This window comes from Gekko japonicus, unplaced genomic scaffold (assembly GCF_001447785.1).
Source record: "Gekko japonicus isolate JY-2015 unplaced genomic scaffold, Gekko_japonicus_V1.1 scaffold869, whole genome shotgun sequence".
NCBI classification, from domain to species: Eukaryota; Metazoa; Chordata; class Lepidosauria; order Squamata; family Gekkonidae; genus Gekko; species Gekko japonicus.
In genome coordinates, this window is record NW_015173700.1 from 134654 (window position 1) to 146482 (window position 11829).

General features: G+C 45.2%; 1 protein-coding gene across 2 annotated transcripts in view; it reads right to left on the reverse strand.

The window, feature by feature from the left end:
* The window catches only part of USP22 (ubiquitin specific peptidase 22), a 166746-nt gene that overhangs the window by 33606 nt on the left and 121311 nt on the right, over window positions 1-11829 (reverse strand). For both annotated transcript variants that reach the window (XM_015423233.1, XM_015423231.1), the window contains 3 exons: window positions 11659-11806; window positions 4509-4614; window positions 2383-2541 (listed from right to left, as the gene is read on the reverse strand). In XM_015423233.1, coding sequence (XP_015278719.1) covers window positions 2383-2541; window positions 4509-4614; window positions 11659-11806 — 413 coding nt within the window. The remainder of the gene's footprint in view (window positions 1-2382; window positions 2542-4508; window positions 4615-11658; window positions 11807-11829) is intronic.

Genomic DNA, 11829 nt, shown 5'->3' on the forward strand with positions numbered 1-11829 from the left:
AAGCCCCTGTATCAGAATCCTCATCCACAGATTCAGAGGACTCGGGCTCTGGCAATTGTACCGGAGTGGTCTTCACCTGACTGGTTGGATCTGTTGACGATGGAATAGGGGGACTGGGAGAACGATATTGATCCGGTCGATGTTGAGGAGGGTCATCAGATGGATGATCTGGTGGACGGGAGAGAGATGCCGAAGGCCTCGATCTATAGGGTAACTGTGATCTGTGGGTAGAGTAACGATCCCAATCACAGTAACCTGCTGGAGTCAACCACGGCATGGATGCAGTTGGCGGTGATCCCAGGAGAGAGGAGGAGGTGGGGGGGCAGGAAGACTCGTGGGGATCTACTCCTAGAGCGGGAGCGTCTGGGAGACAGTGTAGGATCTCGTCTGTGTGCGCGGCCCCTATTAGCCCGATCATCGATATCGAAGGGCCGATCCTCAGTGAACAGATGGGGAGGATGGCATTGAGTGCTTTTAGGATCTGTCGACGCGGAGCCGCATCGATATCGGCATGGCACTACGAGACCATCGATGTCGATGACTGAGCAGAGAGAGAGCGATCCATGCCCAGGGGACAACTGAGGATCTCAACATTATCGATGTTGGAGAAAGGACACATATCGACCAGAGTGTCATGGTCTAGCTGGTGTATGGGAGAATCCAGTAGCTGGATGGTCAGTATAGGTGGAGTGATGGGAGCCTCTGCTGCCGATAATGCCATTGGAGCGGGGGGCACGTTACGGGCATTACCCGGTGCAGTACCCGCTACATTCCCAGACTTCGCCGCCTTTAGGGCCTTAGAGGAGCCCTTTTTGGCCGACTTGTGCTCTTTACCCGTCTTCTGTTTCCTTTTCACGGGCATTGATGCCGAAGACTGTGCCGTCGGTGCTGAACGCTTCGATGTCGACTGAACGATGTTGGACAAGGGCTTCGAAACCGGAGCCGTCGATGTTGATGGTCTTACTGGCCCACTGAAACGGGGTTTAGCGCTGACTCTAGTAACGCTACTTGGAGTTGCGCCGCTCAGTTTTTTCTAGTTTGATTGGAAAACTTGGCGCAGTGTCGACAGGACGCTGGTCGGTGTGTTTCGCCAAGACAAAAAATGCAGGGGGTGTGGCCGTCAGGTGGAGCGAGCTTACTGCCACAATCCCTGCAACGCTTGAAAAAGCCCCACTTCTTCTTCATAAAATAAGCAAAACGGAGAAGAAGAAGAGGTGTGGGGGGGGAGCCTGAAGGCCAGAGTGAGGTAAACGAACCCCCCCCCCCGAAACTAAACAAAATTCTTTTTTTTTTGAAGAAAAAGAACAAAGTTAGAAGCAAAAAATAAAGAAAAACTGAGGAGAAAACCGAAGAGCTCTGAGGAGAAAAAAAGTTACCGATCAGACTGACGAAAGGAAGGTGCTTCCAGTGCGGCGGAAAGAAAGGAACTGGCAGGATGTCCGTGTCCACCCCTCTGGGCATGCGTGGTGGGGTTCCCGCGCATGCCCGAGGTCTGGGTGCGAAAATTCGTTGAGCTTGCTACAATGCCGATCAATCCAGCGGATGCACACTGTATCCCATGGGTGTGAAGCACAGAGACCACATCGAAGATCCCATGTTCAGAAATGTCTTCACACATGCACATCATACGTTAGTGAAACCACAGTGCAGGAGGGCCAAGAGCAGTGGCCCCTTCCATACCACCAGGGTGCCGTTTTGAAATCGGTTCGCTAAGCCATCAGCTTAGAACGTAACTCTATATTAGATTCATCGAGACCTCATTTCTACAGAGGTATCCCAGAGACTGCAGAGGTACCTCGAAAGAGTTACTTGACCTGGAGCTGAAGAGTTGGGTCAAGAAGAGCTTCTGTACTTGAGTTAAGAGATAAGAAGTGGGAGAGAGTAGGAGGGCTTAAAAAGAAGTCGCTACTTTCTACCAAACTATGACACTGTGTGTAGTCATTACAACAGAAACAAAGAATGCTTGGAAATGAGGAAGAGCAAGCTCCAAGGCCTCGGGGATCTCAGCTAATCATCCAAAGAAGGAAGCATATTGTGGTAAACAAAAAATCTACGATGCATAAACTTAGCATTGGGTGTTGAATACTGTGTTGAATCCTATCCATGAAATACTAGCCAAAGGGTCAGCAGGTGGGGCTGCTTCTCTCGAGCATCTACCAGCTTTTGTTTAGGCTACACAGCTTTTATTTTGCGCTGGTCTCTCTCTCTTTTTCCTCCCGCAAGCGAACCAAATGGCTCTGCAAGATGATTCAGCAGTTAACAGTGCAGTTGAGGTGCTGTTTTCTTCCTTGGCCATTTGCCTGTTAAAAACTACTCGTCTGTGGACAGGAGGGAAGTTAAAGATTTTCTCCGTGCATAAATGCTGCCTGCCACGGTTTGTACCTTCGCAAGCAGTCTGTGAGGGTGGTGGTTCCTGACATGTGGCTCTCCCCGTTCACGACGCTACCATCGCTGCCTGGGCTCAGAGGCCAAAACGGGGTAGAGGAACCTGGCAAGTCCAAACTGATGTCCCAGAACGGGTCTATCGTCGTGGAAACACCGCTAGGAAGAAAACAGAAAGCCGAGGTTATCCACTAATCGACAAGGCAACTGATCTGACTTAAAGGAATATGTGAGGGATTCTGTTCTGATGTACGTCATGTAATCTTACCAGAGGAACTTGCTTTTGCAAGACAACTCCACTAGGTGAAAAGTGGGAAGGAAAAATCTCCTGGTAGTGACTTTTTCCATCTCGTGAAAAACAAATGTGGGGAACACCCCTTCTTTTACACTGTGTTTACTTGGGAAAAAAGCTGGTACTTCCCTCTCTAGAGAGTGCCAAGACTACAGAAAGCACTTCAGTCAGGACAGCTATATTTAGCAAGCCCAGTTCAGAACTTATGGGAAACTACAGCAATCGCATGCACATCAGGTGTGAATCTGCCTGACGTTTTCCAGTTGCACAGCATCCTTCAGAGTTCTGGGAACAAATATATTTCTAGCCTGCACAAAGAACGGGAATGGTCTGCATTTATTTATGTATTTATTTCTGAAGACAGGGGCTACCCATGCTCTATGGGAGAAGTGAAGTTGATGTTCCACTTGTTCTTTCGCTGTCAGGTTTATAGGGATAAGCATATTGCCCCCCCCCCCTTAGATAGACCAGCACTTGATGCGGATAGTGCTTATCTAGAGAGACTTTTGATAGCAGCTCTCCAGACAAATAGCAAAATTCTGCTTGCAACTGGTAAAATTTCACAATAAGAAGCCGATCAAGTAGAATCCTCATTTACCTTTTGCCTGACTCATAAGTAGTTTAGTTTTAAACATCTCATAATTATTTTGATATAATGGACTGTTAAACTTTTCTCCTTTTAACATTTTAATGATTTTGAGGTTATATGTTTATTTTTAGAGCTGAAAGCTAATCTGCTTGTATTTAGCAAACATGTATTATTTTGATAAATGGTCTTTGACTGCAAATAAACATAATTCATTCATATGTATTTATTTCCTAATTTATACCCCACCTTTCTCCCCAGTGGGAACCCAAAGCGGCTTACGCTTTTCTCCTCTCCTCCATTTTATCCTCACAGCAACCCTGAGAGGTAGGTTAGGCTGAGAGTGCGTGACTGGCCCAAGGTTACCCCGCCAGCTTCCATGGCAGAGTGAGGGTTCTGACTGGGGTTTCCCAGATCTTTGTCCAACACTTGCACCCACCACACCACTCCAGTCTTTAGTGCTGAAGTGACAGGGAAGCACCATCTAAAATCTTGTTCAGGGATGGCTGGCTAAGCACAGTTGTCAATACAGGCTGTTAAGGCAGAGACCTCTCTTGGAAACGGCACGTCTGCAATGGAGAAGAGCATGATTCAAGCCCAGGAACATCCTTAAAGACCATTAAGGTTTCCAGGACATAAGCTTTTGAGAGTCAAAGCCCCCTTCACCAGCTGCAATGGAGAAGACTGAGTGTTGGAGAGGGAATGGGCTGCCAGTGGGACAGCCTCGCATCTTGTGGTCACCCTTCTCTGTTTGCACAGAAAAATTCTTTGGTTTCTGGCCAGCTCAGGTCTGCTCTGTATGTGGACCACAACTGAGGTGGCAGACTGTTCTGCTTTCCCTAATGGAGGGAAAGCATGACATTTCAGTTTTCACACTTTGGCTCCATTAATAATTCCCTGTAACTGTACAACTAGCACAGCTTGTGAAGGGGAAAGCTACAACCTTGCTCCCTGACATGGAGTTGTGTGTTTTTTTGCAAAGCATTTTTTGACATGGGGGATCCTTACAAATGTGACTTTCTCCCCCTGGAGACCAGACCTCTTCCTGTCTAGCTCCAGAAAATGCTGCAAAGCCAAGTCTCCGCTGGAGTGCTACACCTCAAATGGAAATGTAATTGAGGCAGCCATTAAAACTGTCTCTATTTCCATGGGGAGGATATAAAAAGTACAAGGAAATACTTTGATGGCAACCTCAAGAGATTCATTCTGTATTTTGATCAGAATTGAGTTAAATTGCTAAATACTTACTGGCAGACCTGGCAAGTGACGTCAGACTGAAGTCCACCTGTGAAGATTTGGTCTATGATGCAGTTACAGTGGTTGGGGTTGTTGGCTTTCTTCCCATTATCGTCACCTGAAGAACAGGAAAATGAGCAGGACTGGGTTTCAAAGCCCTCCTAACGTACATGTGCAGGTGTGTGCAAAGGACCTCCTTTGTACACTGCAAAACACCATCAAGAACTAGGTCATTCTGTATCTTAGAGGTATGGCATGTATAAGAAAACCAGGGAGTAAGGAGGAAAAATGCACGCAGGAAGAAGAGCTGGTTTTTATAACCCTGCTTTTCTCTACCTGAAGGCATCTCAGAGTGGCTTACAACCTCCTTCCCTTCCTCTCCCCACAACAGACACCCTGCGAGGTAGGTGAGGTTGAGAGTGTTCCGAGAGAACTGTGACTGGCCCAAGGCCACCCAGCAGGCTTCATGTGGAGGAGAAGCGGGGGATCAAACCTGGTTCTCCAGATTAGAATCTGCCACTCTTAACCACTACACCACGCTGGAATACAAAAGACCAAATGAGATCTATTCTCTCTTGCTCTAGATTACAAGACTAGATCTAATGGGTAGAAATTACAAGGAAGTTGTTACCAGCTAAATATCAGGAGAAACTTCCTAACTGTAAGAGTGGTTGAGCAGTGGAACAGACTGGCTCGGGAGGGGGGGGATGCTCCTTCGCTGGACGTTTTCAAGCAGAGGCTGGACGACCATTTTTTTGGGTATGTTGTAGGGCTATCTTTCGGCTATGCTCCTGCAGAGTGCAGGGGGTTGGACTAGATGACCTGCAAGGTCCCTTCCAACTCTAACATTCTATGATTCTATGATAAAGTTGCTTTCAATGTTATCGCTTTAGCTGCACTGAAGTCAAAAGCATGAGAGTGGATTTATTTTATCTGAAATATTTGTACCTCACCTTTTCCTAAGAAGGGACCTGGGGAGGGATAAGATGTACGTAGACAGGATACAAAATAAAGTACCAAATACATCTTGTTGTAACACAACACAGGAAGTTGCGTGCCAAGGTAAAAGCAACAGGCGAGCCCAATGCCACATTCATCCACATGGACATATGGCAGCAACTAACAAAAGCCTTCTGTTTAGCAGAAGAGGCCACACCCTTAAATTCTGACATACTCCTTCCCAGAGTGTTGGGGCAACGACGGAGAAAGCCTGCAATTGGGCACAGGACAACCACACGATCCTGTGCAATGGTATGACAAGCGAGGATTGTTGGCAGAAACACAACGGTGGCCCCCTGATTCTTACCAAAAGCGTGAAGAATTTACAGTTCTAAAATCTACTCTGGCTGAGCCTGTGCTGTGTGTGGTGTGGGGCAGGGAGTTGTTTTCAAAACATTACTCAGGGGTTTGTGCTTGGGAGCAGACAGGGAGCCACGGGAGATGGACTAAGGGTAGAGTGATACGGTCCTACGACCCACTCCATTCAACATCCTGGCTGCAGTATCCTATACCAACTGAAGCCTCTGAACCCTTCTCAAGAGCAGCCCCACCTAGGGAGCCCTGCAGTAATCTAATCTAGATGTAACCAAGGCATGCACCACAGTGGCCAGATCTTTTCTGCCCAGGAAAGGACACCGTTGGCTAACTGGCAAAAGGCACTCCTGGCCAATTTTCCCGCTAATTCCCCCCCCCCCCCCCCCCAAAAAACCCTGTACACCCACTAATTTAGCTGCTGCAATCTTACAATGGGCAATGGGCAGTACAGGACCCTGTGCGGCTCCAGACTGCTGCTGAGCGGGGCTTCCTGTGTTAATAAGCGGCCACTCACACACCCGATGCTCCTGGCCTCAGCTGCCAACCGCTTATGCAGCAGTAGGCCTCGGCCCAAGAGCCCCCTCCCCCAAACTGTATCTGGTCTTAACAGAAGTCATGTTAACCCTGAATGATAGTGGTGAAAGTTAACCAGGGTCTCTAACCATGGCTTGAAACTGCTTAACAGCCCAAGTAAAACAGGGCAACTGGTTAGCCTTAATGGCAAATAATGTCTGCCACAATATATCTCCCACCCCCAAAACAGAAGAAGAAGGAGAGAGAAGAGGAGACTGGATTTATACCCTGCCCTTCAGTAGGAGTCTCAGAGCTGCTTACAATCTCCTTCCCTTCCTCTCCTTGCAACACAGACCCTGTGAAGTAGGTGGGGCTGAGAGAGCTCTGAGAGAATTGCTCTTGAGAACAGCTCTGAGAGAACTGTAACTGACCCAAGGTCACCCAGCTGGCTGCATGTGGAGGAGGAGTGGGGAATCAAACCCCGGTTCTCCCAGATTACAGTCCGCACTCCTAACCACTACACCAAACTGGTGAAGCAGGTGGGTAAGCTGTGTTGGTCTGAAGCAGCAGAACTAAGTTTGAGTCCAGTGGGCATCTTTAAGACCAACAAGGTTTTATTCTGGGTATAAGCTTTCGTGTGCATGTATATTTCTTCAGATCTGAAGACATCTGTGTGTACAGGAAAGCTCAAACTCAGAATAAAACTTCATTGGACTTAAAGGTGCCACTGCATTCAAGCTTCATTAAAAATCTCTATATGTGTATACAGTTGTAACTACTATACATTCAACCATCTTCTGACCATCAAATATATCCAGACATGTCCTACTAAAACAGTCTCCATGTCTTCTAAGAAACCCCAAATCCTAAATCAGAGGCTGCTAGTGGCACTGAACTTCTCCAGGACCTGCCTGCACTGTGGAACACTTTTTAAAATTTAAGATCTGCGAAAGACTGATATCAGGCCGCTTGCAGTGGGAGGAATTAAGCCCATGTGAAGAAGAGAGTTACCACTTCTAAATTTTTTTTCCCCATGTGTTTTATATATACTTAACTTTCCACCTACCATGGGGGTGGAGAGAGGCTAAATTCTAAGTCCAGCTTATAAGACTGTTTTTATTCATTTCACCTTCCTGGAAAAATGATATTCAATGGATCTAATCCATTCAAAATGAAGACGAGTAAGTTACATGTATGTTCTCAGGTTTGTGTTATTAAACCTCAAGCTAGAATTTATTAAACCTCAAGCTAGAATTTTCCTGTTTGATCAGCAAACAGTTGTTAAGGTTCACAGCTAAATTTTCTCTTTACCCCTAAAAAGACTTGTTATCACACTCTTATTTTAAGTGCTACTTTCAACAGTCAATTGGTTGTATGAACAGGTATCTTACTTTACTATCTAATTGTAATAGTAGTAGTAGATCCTTTTCAATGTTAAGCTTTATTCTCTAATTATGTACAATGTTTACACATCTTTGTACCAGTTTGTTGTCTCTTATTCTAATTGTATTGGAAATTGTTTTATGAACTGTCACTATCTCTTGTTTTTCCTTCATATTAATAAAAAACTGTTAATAAAAAAAGACTGTTTTTAAAAAGGCCATACTCAATTGCACGAGACAAGACCTTAGCCTGCCCTATTTCAAGTACTGACTGTTCAATAGAGCTGCCTGACTTTCCCTGGTGAACTATTTTGTTACAGAGCAAAAGGATTTAAAACTTGAGCCTGTGCAAGACGTGAGTTTGGTGAATTCTCAGTCGCACACAATGGGCTCTCTGTTTCCTTACAAGAAGCCAGGCAGACGCTAACAGTGCTGCTTTGGCTGTGGAGATGCAGAAACAGGGCCACAAGTATCACCGTACCCACTTTGATGTCCCTTCTTTCATAAAGATTATTTACCGCATCTTAAAAATCTACATTTATTCCCCCCCCTTTTTTTGTGTTCTGACATTGTGTCACATCCCTGATGGAGACTTGCAACGGGCAGCCCTTTCTGCCCATGGGAAGATAACATTACTCCCTTTTCAATTACCCAAGTCAATTAGGTGCAGTTGGGTGGGGGGAGGTGTCTCTCAAAAGACTGTTCTTCCATATGCTCATTTGCAGCAAGCACAAGAAGGCACTATCCTGCTCACTAGGGCTCTCCTGTGGCATCTGGGTTGGAAAGGAGGGGGAACGAAATGACCATCTCCTTGGACCTTGTCGACAGGCAAGGATGTCGTGGGAATACAATGGGTGTACTGTGCAGCTGAAAGAGAACTTCCAGTGGTTGTGTGTGATGCCGGTGTGTGTGTGTCTGTATGGGGGGGGGGGGGAGAAATATGCTGCTTTAGGAACATAAGAACATAAGAGACGCCAATGTTGGATCAGGCCAAAGGCCCATCCAGTCCAACACTCTGTGTCACACAGTGGCCAGAAATACCAGGTGCCATCAGGAGGTCCACCAGTGGGGCCAGGACATTAGAAGCCCTCCCACTGTTGACCCCCCCCCCAGCACCAAGAAGACAGAGCATCACTTGCCCCAGAGCCCCTATCTATACCTTGTGGCTAATAGCCACTGATGGACCTCTGCTCCATATGCTTATCTAATTCCCTTTTGAAGCCGTCCATGCTTGTAGCCGCCGCCACCTCCTGTGGCAGTGAATTCCATGTGTTAATCACTCTTTGGGTGAAGAAGTACTTCCTTTTATCCGTTCTAACCGACTGCTCAGCAATTTCATTGAGTGCCCACGAGTTCTTGTATTGTGAGAAAGGGAGAAAAGTACCTCTTTCTCTACCTGCTCTTTCCCATGCATAATCTTATAAACCTCAATCATATCTCCCCTCAGTTATCGTTTCTCCAAGCGAAAGAGCCCTAAGCGCTTTAACCTTTCCTCATAGGGAAAGTGTTCCAATCCTTTTATCATTCGAGTTGCCCTTTTCTGCACTTTTTCCAAAGCTATAATATCCTTTTTAAGGTGTGGTGACCAGAACTGCACACAGTATTCCAAATGAGGTCGCACCATTGATTTATATAGGGGCATTATGATATTGGCTGATCTGTTTACAATACCCTTCCTAATAATCCCCAGCATAGCATTGGCCTTCTTTATTGCAGTCACACACTGTCTCGACATTTTCAGTGAGTTATCTACTACAACTCCAAGATCTCTCTCTTGATCAGTCTCTGCCAGTTCAGACCCCATCAACGTGTATTTATATTTAGGATTTTTGGCTCCAATGTGCATCACCTTGCACTTGGCCACATTGAACCCCATTTGCCATGTTGACGCCCACTTGCCCATCCTTGACAGATCCCTTTGGAGTGCCTCACAATCCTCACTGGTTTTCACCACCCTGAACAACTTTGTATCATCCGCAAATTTAGCCACTTCATTGCTTACTCCCAACTCCAAATCATTAATGAACAAGTTAAAAAGCGGTGGACCAAGTACTGATCCCTGCGGTACCCCACTGCTTACCACCCTCCACTGAGAAAATTGCCCATTTATACTCAGTTTCTATTTTCTATTAATTAGCCAGTTTTTCATCCATAAAAGGACTTGTCCTTTTATCCCATGATTTTTGAGCTTACTTAGGAGCCTTTGATGAGGAACTTTATCAAAAGCTTTCCGGAAGTCAAGGTAAACAATATCTATTGGATCCCCCTTGTCCACATGTTTGTTCACCCCCTCAAAGAACACTAACAGGGTAGTGAGACAAGATATTCCCTTACAGAACCCATGCTGAGTCTGCCTCAGTAGGTTTTGTTCATCTATGTGCCTACTAATTCTTTCTTTCAGCCACTTTAAAAGCTTGCTGCTGTAGTTTAGGGAAGATGCAGTAGCAATTCCCCTTCATATGTGCTCTATAGCATTCCTTTCCACTTAGACAGAAAGACCGAATGGCTTCACCCATTCAAGGCTGAAGAGCCTTGAAAGCTCTAGATGCTCATGTTTCCAGGGTTACAATTGCTGGTTAGGACCAGCAGAGATTTGTGATACTGTATTTACCCAAAGTAAAAAAAGGAGGGGTTGTCTTAGATTTTGTAGTATGAATGGGAATATAAAGATTTTTATATATGTTTTTCCTTCTTCATATTTCTCTGGTTTTTATAGATTTGTTCTTTAAGTAATATTTTATTAGGATGTTAGAAAGGCCTGTTATATAGAAGGCTTTCCTCTTGTAGGTCTGATATTGCTAGCAGACAACATAATAGGTACAAAGTTCGTGATTCTGTAGTTCTTAGGGCAAAGCTTTCAATGTCTGGGTCAGATAAGATTTTAGTCTGCTATGAAGAATCTTTGCCCATTATCATTTAGGTTAGGTTAAGTAAACACTTAGTTTGACATAGAAATATGTTTCTTTATATCTGGCCAATCAGAGGATTATTACTCAAATTACCACTGTCTTTTGTAACCAATTATGCTGTTTGAATATTGTTTTCTTGATGATGTCAATCCATGTATAAAATATCATGTATTTCCTGAATATGTTCAGAATATGCTCAAGAAGAAGATGAAGAAGAAAAAGAAGAAAGTTGTCAATTTTTGGTTAACTACTTGGTCTAATTGTTTTCCTATTAATTGAGGCATGTTTCCTGATTATGCTGAGAAGAAAGCAGTCAGTTTTGATGGGTCCTTTGGCCTAACTGTTTTCCGTATTTCATTACAATAAAATACAAGAACTTCCTCCTCATTTGACTTCATTTTTGACATGGAATATAATATGTACAACAGTTTGCATACAAGTTAGAAGAATGGACAGTAATAATAATAATTTAAAAAATGCGTGTAACATTTTTGGGGACGGTGTCTTCCTTTCAGTTCAATAAGGTATTCATGCTTCTATCAAAAATGACTTTGGGGAGGAGGCTGCCCGATCAGCACAGCCATGCCATACTGACAGCTGTACGGAAAAGGCCCCCAGCCATCAATCATCTGACTAGGTATAAAGTGGCTTTAAATCACTTCACCTGGGAAACGGATAACTTTAATTAACACACTCTGAAAACAAACAGTGCAGCAGGAAAATACTTCAGATACAAAGAAGAGGAGAAAAAGGGATGGTATCACTCTGATTACTCAATTAATGGTCCCACTGATCTGTGGCTCAGGGCAAGAGCCTCTAGCAGAAGGTCCCCGGTTCAATCCCTGGCACCTCCAGGCAAGAAGTGATGTGAAAGACCTCAGCATGAGACCTGGGAGAGCCGCTGCCAGTCTGAGTAAACAACAGTGATCTCGAGGGATCGAAGGTCTGATTCAGTATCAGGCAGCAGCATGTGACCTGTAGCATGTGACAATGATTCATCCCCTTTGAAAAGCGTTCCTGGAGGTGTCAAAGAAAAAGCCTCACCTTTGCAGTGCCGATGTAGCACATCTAATGCAGCAATGAGGAACTCGTGCGCATCCTGTTGCTCGTACCCTGCTAAATGCCGTGCGTGCGTCCATACCAGGTGCAGTAACCTATATGGAATGTGAGGAGATCGGTGCCCAGAGTAGAACTGCTCAGGAAGGGGTTAGGGAA